Genomic DNA, 24,492 nt, shown 5'->3' on the forward strand with positions numbered 1-24,492 from the left:
ACATGCTAGGCAAGCGCTCTTTACTGCTGAGTCACAACCAACCTCAGCACTAATTCTTACATTTTTACTTTGCTTGCCTTAGTTATAAAAACTCTGGGGGCTAGGGTTGTGGCTCAGCGGTAGCCCACTCGCCTCACATATGCGGGTCCCAGGGTTTGATCCTCAGCACCATATAAAAAAAAAATAAACCAAATAGAAGTATTATGTCCAACTACAACTAAAAAAAAAAAGGAAAAAATATTTTAAAAAACTCTGGCACTGGGGGCAAGGTTTTACTTCCTTTCTTTCTGCTGTATCTGCTGGATAAGGTAAATATCTCAAAGAAAGGTATCACAGGTCTATCTGAGCCACTTTTGCTCTGGGACCTTTTGACTGTCAGGCCTAGCCCTGCCTAGCAAATTATCCGTTTTTTTCTAGGCTAAATATTGCTTCAGAATGGAATTGACCAAATTATGCTGTGTTCATGTACCAATGTGTAACAATGAATCCTATTATTATGCACAATTATAATGCACCAATAAAAATATTGTTACTTGGGCTGGGGCTATAGTTCAGTGGCAGAGTGCTTGCCTAGCATGCATGAGGCTCTAGGTTCGATCCTCAGCACCACATAAAAATAAATAAAGGTATTCTATCCATCTACAACTATCAAAAAAATTTAAAAAATATATTATTATTGCCTAAAAATTCCTCTCTCTTCCCACTATTGGGTTAAGGTAGTTGGAGGTCTGCTGGATCCTTTCAGATGATGAGACAAGTTTGGGAAGTATGGGGTAGTGTTAAAAGCTGTTAACTGAGATGATCAACGCTGATGTCAGAGTCTATTAAGGTTTGTAGGTGAGGGAGCAGAGGTCTAAGGAGGTCCCATGTCCCCAGAAGCACCATGCCCAGCATACTGTGATTTGCCTCAAATAGGCATAGGGGCAGGGTGTGTCTGGAGAGGGGTTCAGAATTTGGAGTCCGATACACCTGGGTTGGAACGCAGCTCTGCTACTCGCTGGCTGTGGAGCCTAGCACACTCGTCCTCTATGACCCTCGGTTTCCTCAACAGTCCACAAGCCTAGCTACAAGGAGTCAACGCGCCGCTGGGCGCGCCTGCATCGGGGCGCACGGAGGCCCCGGGTCGGGTCGGGCCGACACCCCTCCACCGCCCGGCGCGCGCCCAACGCCTGGCTCTGGAACCCCGCGGCCGATGCCGTGTGTCCGCTCCTTCCTCGGCCTCCTGGGGGCCCTGGCGGCCGGCGGCGCCGTCGCCTTCCTCTGCTACTGTGTTTACTTCGACCGGAAGCGGCGTGGCGACCCCGAGTTCAAGCGCCGCCTGCGGGACAGTGAGTGCGCCGGAGGCCGAGGCGCCGCCGGAGGGGCCGAGCGGCCGCGGGGTGGGCGCCGGGCGGGCCGGGGCGAGCTGGGCCTAGGGCCCCGGGGCCCCACGCCGGCCTCGCACACCCCGCCAGCACGTGCTGCGTTGTGTTCGCAGAGAGAAGAGCCCAGCGGCCGAGGGCCGTGGAGCCCTGCGCGCAGGTGAAGAGCGTCGGAGCCCGGGCAGGCGCGGTCGGCCTCGCCGCGCCCCCACCCACCCGTGCCGCGGCCGGACGTTTAGTTTTTAATTTCTTACAGAACCGAGGGGAGGAAGGGAAGGAGGACACCGAGGGGTTACAAAACGGCAGCTGTGACACTGTAGGGCCACGCGCTTCTTTTAATTAAGAGGGAGAAGGCGCCGTGGCCGGCCCAGAGCCCAGAGCCCAGAGCTGCACGGGACGCTGAAAAGGTGCCCAGGCCTCGTTATACCAACTTCCAGAGCCCGCCTCGAAGGGCCAGTCTTCCAGCTGGTTGCAGAAAGCATCTTCGTCTCTCTAGGAGAGAATTTGATTTGTCACTTTAAAAGATAACCATTGCAGTCGTCTCGGTGATTGGCTCAGCTTCAGTTAACTCCCATCAGCTGTAAAAGTAACACTGAGCGTTCTTAGGCTTCTTGTGTCCAACTTAAGGAATTAAGCTCACCTTCATTTTTAAGAAGTACTTTTAGTTGTAGACTGGACCCAATGCCTTTATTTTACTTAACTTATTTTATGGTGCTGAAGATTGAACCCAGTGCCTCACACATGCTGGGCAGGCGCGCTACCACTGAGCCACAACCCCAGCCCTCCACCCGCATTCTTTCTTTCAGTCAGTCAACACCTGTTTGAGAATCTCTTAGGTATGAGGCATTCTCCTAGGCGGGGCAGGGATCTGCAATAGGGGAATAAGAATAACCCCCAAAGCAAGGCCATGGAGAGAGCCAACTAATGCACCAAGAGCTCAGAGGAGGAAAGATCATTTTTAGGGTAGGATTACCATGGAGGGTGTGCAGTTTACTTATTGTTCTTTAAAGTTTATGGCTTTAAAGTAACACTTACTTTGCACCTGAATCTCTAACTTAGGCAAGGCTGGTGGGTGTTTTCCTGCCCCATTCAGCTTCAGCCAGGTGACTCCAGAGCACTTGGCTAGGATCCTGTGAAGACTCACTCCCTCACATTTGGCAGTTGATGTCTGCTGTTCCCTTACCTGGGACTCTTGGCCTGAGCACCTGAACATGTCCTCTTCATGTGGCCTGAGCTTCCTTATTGTATGCTGGGCTGGATCCCCAGAGGCAAGCAAGGACATATAGAGAGTGAGGGGAAGAGTGCTAGAGCATATGGGGCATACATTGGGGATTTCTTGCATTATTGAGGCCTGCTTCATTCCAGGCAGAGGAAATAAATTCCTCTTGATAGGAAAGGTTCCAAAAGCATTTGTGGAACCTTTACTATTACTATGGCTATTTTAAATAAATGCAGTTTTTATGCAGAAGACTTTGGAGAAAAAATGCCATTGAACTGAACTAGGAATTAAGTTTGGGAGATGGCATTGGAGGAATTTGGGTTATGGGTTCAGGGAGGCTAACATTCAGGATGGAGGGAGCTAAAGGTGCATAATGCGAAGTGGGGAATCTGCCAGACCTATACAGTAAATCAGCTTGGCAAAGGAGCCACAGTGAGGAATAGTGGGAGGTGAGGTCAGGGGTGAATGAGCTGAGTAGGGATAGAATGAGGCAAGGCTGGCTTGAAGGCAAGGTTAAGGAAAGACTCAGTGGAGGGAGTTACTGAGCAGTTTCTGAGCAGAATTTTTTTTTTTTTTAAGGAGGAAAGAAAAAAAAATACTTGGATTGATCAGGCAGGAGTGTACTAGATGGTTTGAAAGAGAACAGGCTATTTCAGTAGTATAAGTGAGAAGTAATAAAAATTCTAAGTTATAGTGATGTCAGTGAAGACTGGGAAGAATAGTTCATGCAGACGGATAAAAGGATCTGGGGGAAGCAGGAGTCACAGACGTCTGAGATTTAGAAGTGAGTCATTTACAAAATAAAGGCCCAGTTGCCTTGGTTAAGGAAACTGGCTGGGAGTGTCTAAGGAACTGGATGTGGGATTAGAGATGCCTTTCCCAGCCTGTTTGGGACAGAGTCTAGAATAGCTCCATGTCCTTCTCCTCCGATGCCCTTATTCATGATTGACCTTGAACCTTTGTGTGTGTGATTATTTAATGGTTTTCATTTTTTGTACCAAGGAGGGCAGACCTTGTCTTTTTTTTTTTTTTTTTACTGTCCATTCCCTCTGTGTCTACAGCACTGTTTGGCATATATTTATTGAATATTATGTATGATAGGCAGAAAGAAGTAGCTTGTCAAGGCTCAGACTGTGAAATTGCAGTCTTCAAGATGTGCTGTGGCTGGAGAGATAGCTGAGTGGTATCTTCTAATGGAGGCCTTAGAATGTCAAACTGTAAAGTCTCGACTTTTCTCTGTTATAGTGGATAACCAATGATGATGATTAGAATAGATGAAAAATCATTTTGGGAGGGATTGGTCCTAAGGGTGCTTTACCACTAAGTTATACCCCTATCCCTTTTTATTTTTTATTTTGAGACTGTCTTGCTAAATTGCTAAGGGATGGAATGAGACAAGGCTGGCCTTCAACTTGAAATCCTCCTGCCTCAACCTCCTGAGTATCTGGGAGTAGCCCCTGCACCCAGCTTGTTTTGCTTTTTTTTCCCCCCATACTGGGGATCAAACCTAGGAGTTCTCCACCTCTGGAGCTACATCCCAGTCCTTTTTATTTTTTTATTTTCGAGATGGTCTCACTACGTTGCTTAGGTCCTTGCTAAATTGCTGAGGCTGGCCTCAAACTGGAAGCCACTATGAGTTTTTGAATAATATAAAGAAAGAAAATTTGAATAATATAAAGAATAACTGCATTTCTCATACGTTGGAACCAAGGAGTGCTGAACCACTGAGCCATCCCCCATCCTTTTTTGTTTTTTGAGACAGGGTCTCACATGTAAATCACTGTAATTACAGGTGTATGCCACCATGCTTGGCTTGTTTTACTTTTTTAAAGAAGGTTAGTCTGGTGCCATTGTGGAGATTGGAGAGGAGGAGAGAATTTGAAGGCAGGAAAATCAGGAGGGGAAATAATGAAGATCTGCATTATTTCAGTGAAGAAGATGCAGAAGCAGACTTTTTCAAATGTTCTTTCATATAACCTTGCAAAAACTTTTCTTGTTTTGTTGATGAATAGCCCCCAGGCAGAAGAGAGATGTCTTTTCCTATTTCTTCTAGAATTTTTTTTCTTTCTCACCTCAGGACCTTTTGTTTCCAAAAGTATGTTCCATGGACCATCCTTATTAGATTCACCTGGATTATTTGTTAAAATATGCAGATATTCTAATCCTAGCACCAGCAATTCTGTTTCAGTATGTCAGAGGTGGCCCAAGGAATTCTTATGGGCAACCAGGTATTTTAGACTTTTATTTTTATTTTTGCAGTGCTATAGGTGTTACTGATCCTTAGCATGTTTGCTGATAAAAGCTTAAAAGGTGACCTCTCTCCAAGGTCATCCCATTTAAAAAAGATTATTCTTGGGGAAAACAATTACCTAAATCCTCTGGATATAAAAGACTAAAGGTGAAGTAACTGGTAGTGTAGCTGATATTTCTGGGCCAGGGTTTGCCTTGAAGCACCAGCCCTAGGCTCAGTACCAATGATGATGCCATCTTATGGCTATGCTTATCTTAATGAACTAGGCTGCAGCAAACCAAAGCATCCTTCTAAAAGTCACCAACTGCCTGCCAACCCCTCACCATGTCCTTGTGAGCCTGTGAGTACAGAATCCTTACTATAGCTTCTTGCCTCCCTTACTTGAGAGTTACTGCTACCTGAACATACATCAACCAAATGACCAAAGTGACCCCAGAGGCCAGAAAAATAATTACAATATAATCAATAGTCATTGTTGATCCAGGCAAGAAAATAATATTGCAACATACAAAGCTACCTTTGTTATACTCATTGTAGTAGTATTTCTGCTGTGTATTTAGTAGTTAAGATAAAATATGGATAAGAGTTATTGCAAGCATCTCAACCTACTTTGATACATTGCTGTGTATTTTTATCATTTGAAATTACAACTCCACTTTAGGAAATTGATTTGAATACTATAAAGAAGAACTGCATTTCTCATACGTTGGATTTAGAGACTAGGTTCAAGTTTTTTAAAATAAAAATCAATTTTGATCAGTAACCATATACTTTACAATCTTTACTCATTGTTAAACATTTTAAAAATCTTTCAGTTTTGGGATCCAGCACCAAATGAAAAACTACAAGAACGTTTTTTTCAAGAGATACAGATGGGAGAACTTTGGCTATCTAGAGGTAAGAATATAAACATTCCTTTGTGAGTTATTTATGATAATTTATGTTCAGGAAATATTATTGATTAGGATTTGTATGTCAAATAGCTAGCTAGATGTGTTAATCAGCTTGTTGCAGTTAAATTGCCCAGCATTTTCACTTCATTACACTAACACCCTCCCCCAACCACACTACAATAATTAGTGTTCAAGTTTATGTTCTAGTCTGAGAAGTAGACAGGCAGGGAAACAAAGCCATGTATGTCTCGTTTATTTTTATGTACAATTCTCAATATATGAATTTTCAAAATGACTTTTTTTTTCTTTGCACCAGGGGTTGAACCAAGGGGTGCTGTGCCACTGTGCTATCCCCCAGCCTTTTTTTTATGTTTTGAGACAGGGTCTCACTAAGTTGCGTAGGACCTCACTAAGTTGCCAAGGCTGGTTTTGAACTTGGAATCCTTCTGCCTCAGCCTTCCATCACTGGGATTACAGGCATGCACTACCTCACCTGGCACCCTTTTAAATTTGAGACAGGCTCTTGCTAAATTGTTCAGGATGGCTTTAAAATTATAGTCTTGCTACCTCAGCCTCCCAAGTAACTGGGATTACAGGTATGACTTAAATAATATAGACAGGAGTGACTTTTACACAAGGTAATAAAGCTTAAGACTTTCATTTACACAGCCCTTTCCCAAAACCCACTAACAATTTTTTTATTTATAACTTTGTGTACCTTTTCTTAAATTGTGTGTGTGGGCTCATAAAATCTCAGTTCCTCTCTAGATATGGATACTTCCTGAATATAGGGGCAATTAAAATATATAAAACCTTTCAGCTTTAACTGTTATTATAGTAGGATAGATGTGGGGAAAGAAAATTAGAATTATATCGAGAGAAAAAAATTCATAATTCATGGTCCACATAACGATGTTTAAGTCAACCATGAACTGCTGGTATACTACATAGCTAGGTCATATCTATATAGTAGGCTATATTTTCTAACTTGATGTTAACTACACCGTATTTTTTACTAATTGTATTATTTTTGTATTTCACACAGTGATGCAGTAGTCTAATGGTGATACATTTTTCAGAATGTATCTCCTTAGGATTGGAGGTGTGGCTCAGTGGTACATGCTTGCCTAGCATGCATGAGGCCTTGGATTTGATCCCCAGCAGCTCAGGGAGAAAAAAAAAAGTATCTTCCATATTAAGCAACACACAACTACTTATTTGATCATATTTTATTCCTCTTTATGTTCAAGTGCTACCATGTAATAATTTAGTTAGATTTAGAGGTGGATAAGTTATTGATGTTATTAGAACAAAAATTGCAATTGTTGGTTTTACAATTTTGTCCCTCTCTGTGATCCCTAAAGTGATTGACTCTTTAAGATTATATCATATACTTCTGTATAATATAGTTTGCAATTTTTTTTTTAAATTTTTTTTTTTTAAAGAGAGAGTGAGAGAGGAGAGAGAGAGAGAGAGAATTTTTAATGTTTTATTGTTTAGTTCTCGGCGGACACAACATCTTTGTTGGTATGTGGTGCTGAGGATCGAACCTGGGCCGCACGCATGTCAGGCGAGTGCGCTACCGCTTGAGCCACATCCCCAGCCCTAGTTTGCAATTTTGGCTGCTAGTTTAAGTACCTTCAAACCCCAAACTGATTAAATCAGTCTCTGGAGGTGGGATTCTGGCATAACCATTTTTTAAATTTCCCTAGGTTAATACAGTATAAACCCAAAGTTAGAACAAGTATTCTTTTTTTTAAAAAATATTTACTTTTTAGTTGTATTTGGACACAATACCTTTTTTTAAAAATTTATCCATTCTATGTGGTGCTGAGGATCAAACCCAGGGCCCCACATGTTAGGTGAGTGCTCTACTGCTGAGCCACAACCCAGCCCTATAGAATAAGTGTTCTAGTAGTAAATTTTCGCCCAGTTTTTTGCAGTTTTCTCAACTTTTCCCATTCTCTCAGCCACTAACATCAATTTTCATTACTTTGCTGTCAGATAGAACATGCAGGTTGAGTACCCCTTATCCAGAATTCTTGGGACCAGGTTCTAACTGTGGAATATATACATATACATAACAAAATGTCTTAGGGATCGGACTTAAGTAAAAAAATGGAATTCATTTATCCCATATACACCTTATGTATAGCCTAAAAGTAATTTTATTTATTTATTTTTTTAAAGAGAGAGAGAGAGAGAGAGAATTTTTTAATATTAATTTTTTTTAGTTTTCATCGGACACAACATCTTTGTTTGTATGTGGTGCTGAGGATCGAACCTGGGTCGCACACATGCCAAGCGAGCGTGCTACCGCTTGAGCCAGATCCCCAGCCCCTAAAAGTAATTTTATACAAAATTTTTAGTGCACCAGCATTTGAAATGTGACCTGCTACATGGAGTTAGGTGTGGAATTTTCCATTTGTGGCCTTATGTTGGCGGTCAAAAGTAACTTGATTTTGGCTGGGTGAAGTGGAGCATGCTACCTGGGAAGCTGAGGCAGGAAGACTTTAAGTCTGAGATCAGCTGTGGCAACTCTTCAAAATAAAAGCAAAAAAAGGGCTGGTGATGTAATTCAGTGGTGAAGCACCTCTGGGTTCAGTCCCCAGTACTATTTAAAAAAAAAAAGTTTTCAATTTTGGAGCATTATGAATTTTCAGATTAAGGATGCTTTACAGTTCTACAACTATTTTAATTGTGGTTGTCTATGGAGCCAGAAATTTTGATTGGTACTTCTGGGGAGCTGGTGTAATTTAATTTATTGGCTGGTTGACTTAATTGACCAAATTGTTTTTGTATTCTATTAGCACCTCAATCTTGAGAGCAGGTACTGTATGTTTTTTCTTGTGGTATTGGCGATTGAACCCAGGGGTGCTTTACCACTGAGTGACATCCTCCACCCATTTTTTAGAATTTTTTGAGACAGAGCCTTGCCAAGTTGCTGAGGCTGGCCTCTGACTTGATATTCTCCTGCCTCTGTCTCCCAGGATGCTGGGATTACAGCCCTACACTACCACACCCAGCTTTTTTGGTTAAAAACTCAATACAATCGAAGAATTTGATTTAATGTATCACCTCCATAAAGCTATATTGTTATAAATAATAAAAGCCTTAATGGAAATTTCTAATGTTGGAAATGTAAAATTATCTGGAAAGGCACAAAACTTGTCTTGCAACCTACATATTGCTGGTATCTATGTCAGGTCATGTCCTTGTGGTCTTTCAGTTTAAGCTTCTTGGGAATGTATTTTTATATGAATATGTGCTTTGTGTAGTTTTTATATGATCATTTATTTCAACCAATAAATGGAAAATTTGTTTCAGTTAGTGGGAATGTATTATTATAACTGTAGGGAAATGTATTTTTAAGTTTCCAAGTTGTATGAAGTGTGTCAAATTTCATTCCTTAGGATTATATAATACCTGAAGACAGGCAGCGTACTGCCTTCAAAGGTCAAATTTAGCTTCTATTCCTAACTGTGGCATAAAAATAATTTTGAAATCTTAAGTCAGTTCACTTATCTTTGCATTTCCTAAAAGTAGAACAAGAGAGTGAAACCAAGTTGTTCCATGTTCTGACTTGCACAGAAATACTACGGTTACTTTCCAATCTTCGCATATAAGCCAATCTTCCTTAATGCATTTAAAACAACTACTTATACATTAGAGTTTATAAATCTCTTATTCTTTTCCCTCTAGATATTACTTCATGTTATGCTGAATCTTGCTTGAAGTCTTTGATAATAGGATCTGTTTTTAAAAAGTTTAATTTAAATCTCCATCAAATCCTAAAACAATTAAATCAGAATCTCTGGAGGTTAAGACTTCAGGTTTAGCAGGAACATTATATTTCATATTTTAATATTTCACCTGTCACACAGATAATTCATTAATAAAATATCACAACACTACAATACTCATTATTCATCCCTTACATATACAATATAAGAATGCACTTCCAACAGAAAGAGGACACTTGTTATAGTTTGCCTCACAAAATTATTCCTATTGCAGCTTTAACATTGTGACACTCAATATTTCTCCTCACACTTGAACTCTATTCTTCATGGAACTTGTCTAAATATTATTGATGTTTTTAAATCTAAATTGCTTTTGTTAGTAGTTTGTAGAATGTGTATTTTGAAGTACATTAATAGTTTGCTGAAAACTTAATGTGTTTCAGGGGACTGTAGAATGGGAGTTGAACATCTTAGCAATGCCCTTTTATTGTGTGGGCAACCACGGGAACTTTTGAAGGTTTTCAGACATACACTCCCTCCTCAGGTATTTGAGATGCTGTTGCAAAAAATCCCCCTTATTTGCCAGGTGAGCACATTTTTAACTATCTTTGTGAAATATACACAGTAAATAACCATGTGATTACATAGAAATAACAAAGTACGTGAGTGAATTGCCTGAAGTTTAAGAGTAAAATATCTGAAGTTTTGGTTGTTTGCTTTGCTTTAAGATGAAGCCAGCCTGTTTTTCATGTTTTGACTATAATGAATTACATATTTTTTTAGTATTTATTTTTTAGTTATAGGTGGGTACAATATCTTTATTTTATTTTTAAGTGGTGCTGAGGATCCAACCTAGTGCCTCATGCATGCTAGGCAAGCACAGTACTACTGAGCCCCAGCCCCAGCCCCGAAATACATTATTTTGTTATTATACTTGTTTCAGCATTTCTGCTTTAAAGCAGAACAAACAGTATTACTTTACTTCCCACAAACATGACAAAACATATAAATCACTTTGGTAAATTTAAACATTTAGGCCAATTAGTGTTCCCTTAAATACAAGTTTATATTGGTAACAAAATCCATTTATAAGCCAATTGATTAAGATATTAGTTCTCTTACAGAAATATACCAAAGAGTTTGGTAAATGTAAGATGTATCAACTAGAATTTCCTGAAAATACCTGGCTGTTTCAGGATAAATCTCAAGATACTACTTTAACTCTGGTTCACTTTTTTATCTACTGATCCCATATCAAGACCTGCAATAAGGTATATATTGTTGGTTAGAATCAGAACCATTCATGTTGGACTCTCAGCTTTTGAACAAGATACACAACAGTTCAGATTCCACTAAACTCAAGCTAGTCTTAGAATGTTTCCTGAAGATATATGAAAATGTAGCTAGGATAAGACTGTATGATGCCCATCCTAGCAAAGGAAGGGAGGCAAGAAAAGGATCACGAATTGAAATGATTAGCAAGTAACTGTTTTATGTATTTACCAGCAACTTGAGGCAGAAATGAATGAACAGGAATGCTTGGAGGATGGATGATCCCGATTGAAAAACATTTCAACGTATCCACAGTCCAGTCAGAAAACTATGGTTCTATATAGCATAAACAACTGCTTAGTGATATTTCCATTTATTTCACTTTTAGAATAAAAATTTTTCTATCTCATACATGATTGGACACATATTTTGCTTTAAAATTAACAGTCACAATGGAAGAAACAATGGTTTATTTTTCTAATCAAGGGACCAAGCTGCAGAATCTTAAGGCCTCAACAAATGTATCTTATTATTTTCTCTGAACAATAAGATCTTCTATTTTATTATTCTTGGTGAACAGCGATGTTGTTTCTTCATTGGTTTCCATTGCCAAAGAGTCACGACAGGTGGTTTAACATGGTGCCTACTGCTTTCAGGGGATTCCATCACATGAATCCTCATTTCCAGTGCAACAGCTGTTGGCAATCTTTCATTGAAAGTCCATCCATCAGGATTTCTCTTTATCGTGGTTGACCAAGGAGTCCTGCTTTGGCTGCCAGGGCTTCATTCTGCTGAATATGATATTCTTGAAATCTCATGGATATTCTTTGTGTCATTTTTAAATATTTCTGTAAGCAATGTTCTGAACAGGTGATCTAGAAAAGGGAAGATCCAAGAAGCAATTCGAAAATATCAGTTTTTAAAAATGCACATATTCTAAAAGAACAACGAGTAGGAACTTTGCTTTTCTTTAAATATTGGTGAACTAAGTAGCACAAATGGGTAGCAAGTGACCATAGCTTTAAATTATTGATATAAGAATTAACATATACTAAATGCCTACCAGTTTGTAGGCATTAAGAACTATGATAGGTCCTTGTCTTTATGAAGCTTCTGAACTAGATTTTTTTCAGTATATTTTAATATTAACTGAAAGCCCAAATTCCTATCCTCTTAGTGAATATATTCTTAGTAGCAGGTTTGTTCCTTTTTTAATAAGAAACCCCATTCTCAACATTTTAAATTCTCAACCTTTTTACTTTTTAACAAGAATATTACATTAGCATCTCTCCTAAAATGTCAGTTATTTAAGAAGTACTTATTGATGGCTGGTTATATGTTAAGTTCTTGTCATGAATGTTACCAATATAAATGTTTTAATGAGGATATTAAAAGTTAAGACTTCTAATAGGATTGGGGTTCAGAACCCACCTATGCAATATGAACCACCACATTTAAGCTTTGCTTTTTCCAATGCCAACCTGAGTTGTCAGGGACATAGAAAGGCTGTATTGTTTCTTTAGCCAGGCCATCTCTACTGAAAGGTAATTATTAAGAACTACTGAAAGGTAATTATTAAGAATCTTTGTGGTAGAACAGTAACTCAGCAACCCCAAGTATCTTCTCTAAAAAGGTCTGTCTTGGTACAATGTGACTTTCACATTAAATTTGGCATCATGAAACATTTTATGCTCATAGATCCCTGGCAGCTTCAGTTCCTCCAAGCAGTGGCTCATAAAAGGCACATAAAAAGCAGCCCAAATTCCTGTAGTAAGTAGGAACAAGTGAAATGCTTAGGGGCATCCTATTATTATGACAAACTTAGAGAAATTTAGTGAGCAACACTTTTCATACCTCTTCAGGTTTTACTTCTCTTGTTGTAAAGTCTTTTACACAGTCCAAAAAGCAGGTTTCTGTAAGTTTATTGTAGGTTCCAAGGAATTCCCTAAACTAAAATAGAAAGTTCTTTAATATTCAGTTTTTGCAACAAAGATGCTTCGAAACTTTACCAATATTTTGTATTTAAACAAAATATCTTGTCACACTTGAAACCATAGATTCTCTTGCTAACTTAAATAGGTGTAATATGATCTATAAAATATCGTTTACTTGTACATTTTTGCCATCGGAATATTGACCAGAATAAAAATATAAATGTAGTCAGGTGTGGTGGTACATTCCTGTAATCCCAGCTACCCAGGAAGATGAGTCAGGAGGATCACAAGTTCAAGACCAGCCTGGGTAACTTAGTGAAACTCTGTCTCAAAACAGAAAGGGGTAGGGATATAGCTTGGTGATTGACTAGCATGTGTGAAGCCCTGGGTTCAATCACCAGTAACACACACACACACACACACACACACACTCAGAACCAGGTGCAATAGCTAGGTGTACATGCCTATTGTCCCAGTTACTTGGGAGGCTGAGCCAGATCACTTGAGCCCAGAAGCTGGAGACCAACATGGGTAACATAATGAGACCCTGTCTCAAAAACAAAAACAAAAAAACATGCTTCATATAATATCTGTTCTTAGAGATGAAATACAACACTTATTTTGTGAAATCTCTGACTAACCTGGTTGCATCCAGTAGTGCTTTACGTTTTGTTCCCCCCAAATCCTGTTCCCTTAATTATAATACCTTACCTGTTTTATCTGATCAGATTCTGGTATTTGTGCAGCCATATTCTTTTGGTATGTTTATTAGTCACCTGATTAAAAAAAAAAAAAGGTCAATTTACTTTTTTTTTAAAGTTAGGTCAAGAGTTAGCTAATCATCGTTCATATTTTATAAATTTCCAACTGTGTACATAAATTATATGCCATCCCCAATCTCACAGATCATTAGTGACAACAGAACCTCACAATTTACAGTGAAAATGTTCTAATGTTAGCTCTGGAATTCAGAGTTCTTGTCTTACCTAAATCTACAGCTTTAAGACAGTTTGCTCTGAACTCTAGTGTCTTAAAATTTCTTAATTATTCCACTGGTTGACAATTTAAATCTGACCTGAGGTGCTAATGATTCTTTTACTATATGTAAATGTGAAGTTTCAATTAAACCTTAACAAACACCACTCACTTATCAACAATGCTCAAGAAAGATACTCAGAATTCCAGAAGATGCTAAAGGAAAATTTCTGAAGTTATACATTCTGGAGTTCATAAAGGGCAATCACAAAGACTTACTAGAAACTTCTGATATAACTTGGGGGCAACAGAAAGGAAAAAAAAACTTTCTATATTACTGAGGTTTACACATATCCTAAATGTAGGACTTCAGTTAATCTAGATTCAAGAACGTGTATATTGTTTATTTACTGTATTCTAGCTAGTTCTAAAAAGTTTGAGCATATCATATGAAAGGTTTATATAAAATAAAGCTGTTTAAAAGAGAAATTAAACATCATGTAAAAGGAAGAATAAGCAACTACTGATCACATACACTGTAATGTTATGCATTATGTTCAGCTGCGTGTTCCCTAATAAACAAAGCAGAAAAGATAAACTGTATGTATATATGTTTCTTATTGGATCATCAATTATTTAGTTGCCTTGAAAAGCACAAAAACTAGGAAATTAAAGTTTAAGGCAAAGCATATGACACTACTATCAAAAAATTAACATTCTCATTTTTAGTAAAACATATAATCAATGTTAATTTCACTTTAACCACTCCCAACCATGTATATAATTTCCCCCTTCTGTATTTACTTTTCCTTCCTCTTTTTTCCTTATCCCGAATATATGTGATAATTACTGATATTTTAAAAGTCATAAGCAAGGGAAAGCATTAGTTCTTTTCTATTTGGTATGCTAGTCTCATTTTAGATGTTATAGCTCATAGTTTTCTTTGGAGTAATGATTAATAAAAGGTGTAACTGTGTATATCAAAGAACTTTGGGTTTAGTAACTAGACAGACAACCCTTCCAAATCTCTTTATATCTGCTGTTGAACAAACACAGTAGAAATTTTAAGTGAGCCCAAAGTTTAGGCAACTAGTGTTCCATAAACGCCTTGCAAGTTAACAAGAATGCTCTTCATTCGAGTTTTATTTCACAGTGTTATAAACAATATGTATATATATTTTACTGTAGAAACTACTTGGATAAACACCAAGAATTAATTGAAGGTAACCATTTTTCAGATATTGCTGTATCACTATATGTTCCAGGTAAGGTACTATCCCTTATATTTCCCCTTAGTTGTATGTAAATGATCAAACACAGATTCCAACCCCTCCAAATAGGCTTGCACAGAAATCCAAGCCTATTTAATCATCTTCTAGTATCATCATCAAACTTACAGTTTAGAATCTTGGCAGTTATGATTCTAATTAATTAATTGGTATATGTTCATTCAGTAAACACTTAGTGAATGTACTGAAGACAGTGGTAGTTATGAAACTAGCTTCTGACACTATACTTCTGAGACAAGATGCATTTTTATGGCTGCTATAAAACACCATTACCCAGTTAAAGAAACAGGATTCCATATGTATATCATGCAGTGATACTGTTTAGGACATGTGCTTCCAGGAAGATGGCGCAGCTGTGCCTTTCCTCATTCCTTTAACATGTACAACTAAAAATCCTACATTATATGTAAAGCAAATATAAGAAGACTTTTGAGAGGTAGATGGAAAGTAGCAGACTGGTTAGGACCTTGGGCTCAGAAACACAGGGGTAAATTCTCTGTATTTTTTAGTTCTTTATATAGACTTAAAAGTTGAAGAAGCTGGCCACCTGCAAATGGGGGCAGGAAAAAAAAAAAAACCCACCACACACCAAAAGCTTGGTCTCTAACCAAAATTGCAAGACAGAAGACTAAATTTAGGCAGTAACCACTATATACCTAGCAAAGTCCACAGAAAAAACTGTCACTTTTATCCCTTCACATATCAGCTTAGGCCAACTGGGAAGCCTAGATTTCCATCTACAAGGAATGTAATGAGGTGCTCCAACACCTACACTGTAGTGCTGCTAGAAAAGGCTGGTTAGGGAAAGGGTCATTCATCCTGACAGGCAGTAAAAAGACTCCCATCCCACAACTAACACCAAGTGTCAGTGGAAACCAGACAGGGAAACTAGCTTCCATCCTAATTTCTTTCCTCTGGGATAGTATCAAAGAAGGTCTACTTGAGATTCAGGGCTTGCATTACTGCCCCATGAAGATTAGGCCATATGCCCTACTGTGGTATCAGTAGAGGCCACTGGGGAACAGTAATGAGGTACTCCAGTTTTTCCCAGCTAGGAATGCCTGAAAGCATTCCAAATTCAGCAAAAGACATAAACCTAAAATTCAAGAAGTTGAATGAATCCCAAACAGCATAAACCCAATGAAATCCACATCAAGTCAAATACCTAAAATTTAAAAACCAAAAAAATCTGAAAGCAGCGAATGAAATACAACATCTTTCTATAGGTAAAAACTAATCAGGATAATAGCACATTTCTCATCAGAAACTATGGAGGCCAGAGGAAGAGGAACAAAATTTTTCAAGTGCTGAAAGAAAAGAATGGTCAAACCAGACAAATGTATTTAATGAAAGTATCCTTCAGGGATGAAGAAGAAACCAAGACATTCTCAAATGAAGGAAAACTAATAAGAATTTTTTGTCCACAAATCTGCCTGAAACAATGTTTAAAGATTTTAAACAGAAAACAATAAAAGTAATGTTGGGACATAAAGAAGAAAAATACAGTAATAAAAAAAAGTTCAGTATAATACATTTTCCTTCTCTTCTTGAGTTTCCTATCTTATTTTCATCAATTATAGCAAAAATCACAAGACCATTTAAGGTGGTTCTAAATATATGTATGCAATAGCTGGGTGCAGTGTGCATACCAGTAAATCCTAGCGACTTGGGAGGCAGAAGGATCACAAGTTCAAGGCCAGCCTTAGCAATTTATTGAGACCCTCAGCAACTTAGTCAGACCCTGTCTCAAAATAGAAAATAAATAGAGCTGGGGCTGTAGCTCAGTGGTAAAGTACTCCTGGGTTAAATACTCAGTACAGATATTCATTCAGAAAACTGTAGGTAAATCAAAATGGATCACAGGACTGCAGGAAAAGAAACAAAAACAAAAACAAAAAGTAACAGGTTTAAACCCCTAGTAGATGGAAAAAAAAAACACAAAAACTCAATCTAAATATACCAGTTAAAAGACAGACTGGGAGGGGATTAAAAAATATCATCCAGGTATAAATGGTCTACAGGAAAGTCTTCATATTTAATGATACACACAGGTTAAAGACAAAAGGATGGGAAAAGTTATACAATCACAAGAAAGCAGGACTTTAGATTAGACAAAGGGGAATGAAGGAAAGAGAGAGGGAATAGGAATAGGAAAGACAGTAGAATAAATTGGACATCACTTTCCTATGTTCGTATATGACCAGAGTAACTCCACATCATGTACGACCACAAGAATGGGAAGTAATTACTCCATGTTTGTATGACATGTCAAAATATACTCTACTCTCATGTATATCTAAAAATAACAAAAAATAAAAAAAAGAAACAAAGCTATTCTAGTTGTAATTTAAGTGAATTTCAATTAAAATAAATGAATTTAATTAAATGTTTAAAATATATTTGTTAACAAGGAATAAATACTCATGATGTTACAAAAAAACAAAGAAAGCAGGAATAGATAATATCAGAGAAAGTAGGTTTTAGAACAAAGAAAATTATTAAAGACAGAAAGAGACACATAGGGGTTGGAGTTGTAGCTCAGTGGTAGAGTGCTTGCCCAGCTAGTGTGAGGCACTAGGTTTAATCCTCAGCACCACATAAAAATAAATAGATAAATAAATAAATGGTATTGTGTCCATCTACAACTAAAAATAGTAATAAAATAAAAAGTACATATAGACCAATTTATCAAGAGATATAGCAATCCTTAATATGTATGCATCAAACACAGCTATAGTTGGGTGGGGTGGTACACACCTGTCATCCCAGCTACTAAGGAGGCTGAGGTAGGTGAATTGCAAATTAGAGGTCAGCCTCAGCAACTTGAGAGAGATTTCTGTCTCAAAGGAGAAAGAAAGAAGAGAGGACAGGCATATATCTTAGTGGTAGGTGCTTGCCTAGCATGTGTAAGACCCTAAGTTTAAACCCTAGCACTGAAAACAAAACAACAACAAAAAACTGCATTTCTGTATGTTAGCAATGAATATAAATGCACACTGAAATTATAACACCAATGACAATTACTAAAAAAACCCCCCAAAAACGATATGGATAAAAGTATGTTTATGTATAAAATGCTAATAATTAAGACATAATAAACAGACGTGTCATGTGTTCACAGATTAGAAGTCTTGCACTACTGCTTGAAAGAGCAAGGATGTCATTTTTCCCAAGACTGATATATAGACTTAGGGTAATTTTAACCTTGAATTAAGTCTGTCACCTTATATAAAAATCAATTCAAAATGGATTAGGGACTTAAAGTAAAATATAAAATTATTAAAATTTTTAGAAAACTATGAGAACTCCTCAGACATTAGTGCTAGATAACATCAAAAGCATAATCTGTAAGAGGAAAATTTTGATTAAATCTGATTTCAGCAGTACTAAAAACTTGCTTTGTAAAAGATACTATTAAGAGGACAAAAAGATAACCACAAGGCAGGCATGGTGGTGCACACCTGTAATCTCAGCTTAGGTATTTTACCAAGACCCTGTCTCAAAAAAAAAAAAAAGAAAAAAAGAAAAAAAAATATATGTATATATGTATATGTGTAGGGAGGGAGAGAGAGGTCTGACACTGTAGCTGTAGCTCAGTGATACAGAATCCCTGGGTTCAATCCCCAGAATTTAAGCATAATAATTACATATAATTCACTCTACAATTCTGTTCCTAGGTATTTAGTTTAGAGAAATGCAAGCTTATATTCATACAAAAATCTGTCCCTGGTTATTTATAGAAACTTTATAACAGTTGAAAATGGAAACAACTCAGATGTTCTTTACTGAGTATTTGGCTAAACAAACTTCTATCTATACTATGGAATACTATTCAGCAACAAAAAAGAGGCATGAATACATACAGCAGCTTGGAGAATGATGCTGAGTGAAAAGTCAATCCGCAAAGGTTACATACTGTATAATTCCGTTTATGTAACATTTTGAAATGACAGAATTAAATAAATGAAGTCCATATTAGTGGGTGCCAATGGTTAAGGGGAGGGGGATGAGACTGGAGTGTTGCTTCAAAAAAGGTAACATGAAAAAGCTTTATGATGGAATGTTCTGAATCTTGACTGTATCAATATCCATATCCTAGATGTGATATTGTACTCCAGTTTTATACAGTGTTACCATTATGGAAAACTGGGTAAAGAGCATAAGATCTCTATATTATTTCTTATAGCTGCATATGAATTTACAATGATCTCAGAATCAAGAGTTTAATTTTAGAGCGAGAGATTGCATACTATTATAATCCCTGCCCCCAAACAAGATGCAGCAAGGTAAATGTTGTTAGCAAGAGATCCAAATTGGGCTAGAGTGGTGGTGCATGCCTATAATCCCAATTACAAGAAAAGCAGAGGCAGAAGTTCTGATCACAAATTTGAGGCTAGCTTGAGCAACTTAGCAAGATCCTGTCTCAAAAAAATCAAAAAGGGGGCTGAGGTTGAGGTTGTAGCTCAATGGTAAAACGCCCCTGGATTCACCTTCAGTTCAGTGTACCTGTCTCTGAAATTTACAGAACATTTAAAAACTTTATATGTTCTCTATCTCTAACTTTTGTACTGAAGTAGGTGGGTAGAATTCCAAGTTAGACTTCTTTTCGATTCCCACTCAAAAAACAGTCTGGAAAAGATCCAAGAAATGGTAAGACGACTTTATGAAATTAGTATGATATGAAACTTTTTTGTGGGAACTTAAAAAATACAAGGACAATAAAATATGTATTAAGGAACTTGCTTTACCAGCAGGAATCTGGCTCAAAGTACAAAAGGCCATCCACCTGACCTGAGCTTTCTCACTGTATCTAGGACATGAAGCAAACTGGATTTTCCACACCAAAAAAAAAAAAAAAAAAAAAAAGAGAGATCTGATTTCCTTAGAATTAGAAAATTTACACGATGACTAACAATAATCTAGTTCTCTTATTCCTATCCTTGTATTCCCTCAGGTTAAAATTCATGTTTATTGATTTTTTCATCCAGAAGTTAGAGATAGAGAAGTTTTTAAATGTTCTGTAAATTTCAGAGACAGGTACACTGTACTGTCAGTCCTCCCAACCCCCTTACTATGCAATTCATGAGGACAAATGATGGATATCATTGGGAAGTCTTTGGCAAGATATAGATGAGGAACACCCCAAATGATACTGGTATGAATTTCTTTTTTGAAATTTTTTTTTTTAGTCATAGATGGACACAATACCTTTATTTTATTTATTTACTTATTTTTATGTGGTGCTGAGGATTGAACCCAGTACCTCACACATGCTAGGCAAGTGCTCTACCACTGAGCCACAACCCTGTGGTTTGTTTTAGTTGTCTTTTAATGTACATTCCTTAAACAGTCTCCTCCTTAAAAAAAAAAAAAAAGTTTATTATACTATAAAAGTAATATAATCTACTGAAAGATCACTGCTAACATATCAGCTAATAGTCAGCAATTCCCCCACCCCCCAACGTATTTGGAATTGAACCCAAAGCTTTGTGCATGCTAGGTAAGTGTAACCACTGAGTACACCCCCAACCAGAAATTTTCTTTTCCTTTTTTTTTTTTAGATGTTGATGGACCATTATTTTATTCATTTATTTATATGCGGTGCTAAGAATTGAACCCATGCCTCTCACATGCTAGGCAAGCGATGTACCACTGAGCTACAACCCCAGCCCCAGCAGTTCTCTTAACTCTGCCTAAATCTTCATAGCTTATTTATTCTCTGTAGTGTTATTATTATCAAGATTATGATGAAACTAACCACAGACAACTATTCCTAGTAAACAGTGGAGATGCTCAAATGAATGATTTTCAGATTCACTCTATAGTGTAAGGTCTTCTAAATCTTTCACCATTCATTGTGTAGTTTTTTAATCCTGAGGTACACTGACTGACAAAGACCAATAGCCATACAAAACTGCTGATGGTGAGAACAGGTTGCAGCAATGTGGCTGTCTTTTTAATTGATTCTTTGTTTCTTTTCTTACAGAAAAGGCTTTTAATTCTAGAGGCAAATATCCAATCAGGAGTTAGTGTCAGGCTAAATCCCTGAAAGCTGGTGTAGGGATAGAACTCTAGCTTACCTCTTATGAATGATGATAGCAATGTTTAGTTTTGTGCCAAACGATATATATTTATAGAACCAGCGAACTTAATAGTAAAGGGAGATCTTATCAGTCATCGAGCTCAAACCTTTTCTGATGCATGAGTTTCCTTTTTGTTCTGGAAAAGTGGTTGTCCAGCCTTTGCTTGAACGTCTTTCTCCAGTGAGGCCTGATTTCTTACCTGAAAAATTAGGGTGTTATAGTATGACTGCTGAGGCCCTTTGGAGCTCTAACAGTCTTTCTGATGAAATCTAAAGTTCTGTGGCGATGTTATTTTTAAAAAAGCTGCTTCTTTTTTATTACCAAGTTAAATGATACATCAGGTATTTTTCCTTCTTGCTGTAATGGGGATCAAACCCAGGGCATTATGCATGCCAGCATGCACTCTACCACTGAGCTACATCCCCAATACTCCTCTTCCCCTCTATTCTGAGACTACAATTCTTTAGCATACTTAATGTCATCCTACATATTATTACTTCTTATATGATTCTTCTAATAACCCTGGGAGGGAAAGTTTAGAAATGTCTACATTTATAAGAGACCACTTTACAAACAATAACTGCAACAGTAGGGGCCTAACTAAGGTGTTGTTCAAACTTTAAGCAGTGTTTTCCCTCTTACACTTTAAGACCTATGTTTCCAATAAGCTGTTATTTAGATTACCATTTATCTAAAATATATTCTCCAAATAGACAAACATGCTGTAAGCTCTTCAGACCCTTTCTTCAGCAATTGTTATTTTTGCTTACATTTTTTCACATTTATTAACCATGTCTATTATCTCTTCTTAATGCACCTAGTAACTTCCCTAAATTATTTTCCTTCTCAGAAAGGAAATCCATTTAGCAAAGAACAAAAGAGATTTCAAAGGCCCCAGAAAAATTTTATTTCAGGTGAATATCATCACATAACAATTTCCAGAAATGTATAATACTAAATAAAATAAATTAACCAGGACATGATAAGGAGATACCTTCCGTTTCCTTTTAAAAATCATATGCAGATTTGTACCAACTTTGAAGCCAAATCCTAATTCTGCTCAAACTTAGTTTACAATAAATGATTCTTCTGATGTCCTTGGCCCTATCAATATAATTGCTCCTGGTCTTTGAGGATTGGTACTGGTAATTGGCATCTTATGGTTCAGGCAAAGATCATATAAAACCACTGAGTGACAAGTAGTTGAGGAACAGGATATATCTATGTTCTTAAAGCAGCTCCATAGGTTACATATCACGGAAAGAAAAGTACTCCTTCATGTTGGAAAGATCATAGTCACTAGTCATATTAACCAAATAATTAAACCTAGCACCACATACATTGAGTCATGGCATTAGGTATTTTATGATGGGACCCACTAAGGCACAGAGCATTACTTATGTGGCATTCTTGTAAAAAAAAAAATGCTCTTTGATCATTAGGGAATAATCAGGAAAATCCACAATAAGCAATAACTGAAGAAAACTGGGCTGGTCTTTTTAAAAAATGCAATAAAGAAAAGGTTGATGTAGATTAAGAGACTGAAGAGTGTTGAGAACTATACATAGTATGTGAACTTTGATTGGAACCTGATCAAAGAAACAGTAAACACTTCCTGGATAATTGAGAAATTTGAATGTTATCAAGTATGATAATTTATTGATGTTGTGTAATACAATGTCCTTAAGGAGACACATGCTGAATAAATTGTGGTTAAAGTTCATGTTTGCAACTTACTTGCAAATGGTTCAGCAGAAAAATTTTATCTATATATGCTTGGAGAAAGCGTGGGAAAGAAAAAGCAAATACATATTAAAAAAAGGAAAAAGGGGGGAAAACGCCCTCTGACCCATTTTTTTTTTTTTTTTGGTATCAGAGCTATCAGTGTCTTTGAGGTCAAATGTCTAAACTGTTTTTACTAACTTGTTTAATATAACCTAATAGGTATCACATGACCCTTTAAATTATTTGTAGCAGATTTAGGAAGTTATTTTAGTCAGATTTAGGTTGTCTAACAATAACTCTAATAACCCTAACAATGATAACTCATTGTTAACCAGAACAGTTTTGAGAGATAATCATACTCCTTTCAGACTGGAAAGACTGGCTTCAAGAATTGAGCCTTGGGAACTGGAGGATGACATTAAAAGGATTTTTAAGATCCAAATTATTCAAGTCATATTAATAAATGTCTTTGCTTAATAAATGCCTTAGAGATAAAAGGGGCAAGATAAGGTCCCCCCCCTTTCTCATTCACACCCAAGTTTCACCCAGAAATTATGGAAGTTAAGTGATCATAAGATCTCTGGCAGCTCTGACATTGTTATTCTTTTAATACACTTAATGCAAACTGTGAACAAATAGGTTCAACAAAAGAGACCAATGTCAACGGGGAAAATGTAACTGACATAATAATTACTGAAACTCATCAAGATGCAAAAATAAGTGAAATGTTCTCCAAAGCTGTCCCGTAGGTCCATTTTAATTCTAGACGTCTATGAAAGTAGGCAGCTTTTCCATCGGACTACATATTTTACTTTGATTAATCTATTTTAAAGCCTACACACAGCAAGGCGAAAAGGGAAGGCTCTAAGCAGTGCGTCTTCGAAAATGAGCAGACAGCCCTGGTAATCTAGAAAGGACTGGAGTCTAGAAAGGATTTTGCAGTTAAAGGAGGGACTCCAGCATGTCAGCGCAAGGTCGCGGCACAGAAAACCTTACAGCCTAATTCTCTGTCCCCGCAAAAGACTCCCCAAACCTGAGCTTGAGGTGGCTCGGGGCCTCTGCTTCCCACCCTGGCAGGCTGACGAGGCCGCCGCCTAGGTCCGCACCTGGCCGGACGCGCTGCCCTGGTCTGCAGCCCCCGCGGCCCACACACATCGCGGCCGCTCTCTCCCGGGACCCTGCCACCGTTCCGAAGCTGACCTCCGCCCCCCACCCGAGAGCCCAGGATTCTGAGGGCAGAGAAAAGAGACCATACTTAATCACAGGCTCTCGCATCCGACTGGTAAGAGGCTGGGGGGCTGCAATGCAGGCGGAGTCTGGGGGCTGAGGGTCGAGGTCAGGGTGCCGCAGCCGCTGGAGAGCACAGAACACGTGGGAGCGGTGATGTCAAACAGTACTTAAACTCTTTGACGCAGATTCTTTACAGCGTGGGGAAATCTAGGGAAAAAATCCAGTACCGTAAATGAATTCTGAAATCCACTAAAAATTAACTTCGTGGCTGTATGTTTAACCAACGCTCTCTATTCCTGACTGACTCTCCCTACGACCCGAATCTATTGAAGCTCTTTGGAAGACTAATTTACTTAATCCCACGGTCCTAACGGTCTTCAGGAGCTACAGTGAAAATAATCCCTAATAAACACGAGTAGTGTTACCAGTCAGGTCAGGAGCGCTTCAGTCGAAGATGAGTCTCTCGAATTTTAGCCAATATCTTAATCTTGTAGGGAGATGTGCTGTCTTTAAAATA

At 37.8% G+C, this 24,492-nt stretch overlaps 2 protein-coding genes across 7 annotated transcripts; one reads left to right on the plus strand and one right to left on the minus strand.

Moving 5' to 3' along the window:
* The first annotated feature begins 1,056 nt into the window (after window positions 1–1,056).
* Tomm20l (translocase of outer mitochondrial membrane 20 like) lies at window positions 1,057–23,989 on the plus strand. 5 transcript variants are annotated; one of them, XM_078049981.1, is made up of 6 exons: window positions 1,057–1,328; window positions 1,478–1,521; window positions 5,647–5,728; window positions 9,911–10,053; window positions 14,887–14,913; window positions 16,164–20,735. In XM_078049981.1, the coding sequence occupies exons 1-6, from the start codon at window positions 1,193–1,195 to the stop codon at window positions 16,407–16,409; spliced, it is 678 nt and encodes a 225-aa protein (XP_077906107.1). In that variant the 5' UTR covers window positions 1,057–1,192; the 3' UTR covers window positions 16,410–20,735. The 5 variants fall into 5 exon arrangements, with proteins under 5 accessions (XP_077906107.1, XP_077906108.1, XP_077906109.1 ...); XM_078049982.1 differs by lacking the exon at window positions 14,887–14,913 and having other exon boundaries at window positions 1,059–1,328; XM_078049983.1 differs by lacking the exons at window positions 14,887–14,913; window positions 16,164–20,735 and adding an exon at window positions 23,579–23,989 and having other exon boundaries at window positions 1,070–1,328.
* Window positions 10,940–24,139, minus strand: Timm9 (translocase of inner mitochondrial membrane 9). Of its 2 annotated transcripts, XM_013357512.4 has the most exons (5): window positions 24,001–24,047; window positions 21,127–21,219; window positions 13,385–13,449; window positions 12,594–12,689; window positions 10,940–11,614 (listed from the first exon to the last, which is right to left on the minus strand). In XM_013357512.4, the coding sequence occupies exons 3-5, from the start codon at window positions 13,421–13,423 to the stop codon at window positions 11,480–11,482; spliced, it is 270 nt and encodes an 89-aa protein (XP_013212966.1). In that variant the 5' UTR covers window positions 13,424–13,449; window positions 21,127–21,219; window positions 24,001–24,047; the 3' UTR covers window positions 10,940–11,479. The 2 variants fall into 2 exon arrangements, with proteins under 2 accessions (XP_013212966.1, XP_013212967.1); XM_013357513.4 differs by lacking the exon at window positions 21,127–21,219 and having other exon boundaries at window positions 24,001–24,139.
* Window positions 24,140–24,492: the final 353 nt, after the last annotated feature.

Source organism: Ictidomys tridecemlineatus, chromosome 5, assembly GCF_052094955.1.
Source record: "Ictidomys tridecemlineatus isolate mIctTri1 chromosome 5, mIctTri1.hap1, whole genome shotgun sequence".
Taxonomy (NCBI): domain Eukaryota; kingdom Metazoa; phylum Chordata; class Mammalia; order Rodentia; family Sciuridae; genus Ictidomys; species Ictidomys tridecemlineatus.

Coding starts and splice junctions, on each gene's coding strand:
- Tomm20l (XM_078049981.1), top strand. CDS start 1,193: ATGCCGTGTGTCCGCTCCTTCCTCGGCCTCCTGGGGGCCCTGGCGGCC. Junction 1,522..5,646: donor CCGTGGAGCCCTGCGCGCAG/GTGAAGAGCGTC, acceptor AAAATCTTTCAG/TTTTGGGATCCAGCACCAAA. Junction 5,729..9,910: donor AGAACTTTGGCTATCTAGAG/GTAAGAATATAA, acceptor AATGTGTTTCAG/GGGACTGTAGAATGGGAGTT.
- Timm9 (XM_013357513.4), bottom strand. CDS start 13,423: ATGGCTGCACAAATACCAGAATCTGATCAGATAAAACAG. Junction 12,690..13,384: donor AATCTGATCAGATAAAACAG/GTAAGGTATTAT, acceptor TTTCTATTTTAG/TTTAGGGAATTCCTTGGAAC. Junction 11,615..12,593: donor GAGAAGTAAAACCTGAAGAG/GTATGAAAAGTG, acceptor TCCCTTTTCTAG/ATCACCTGTTCAGAACATTG.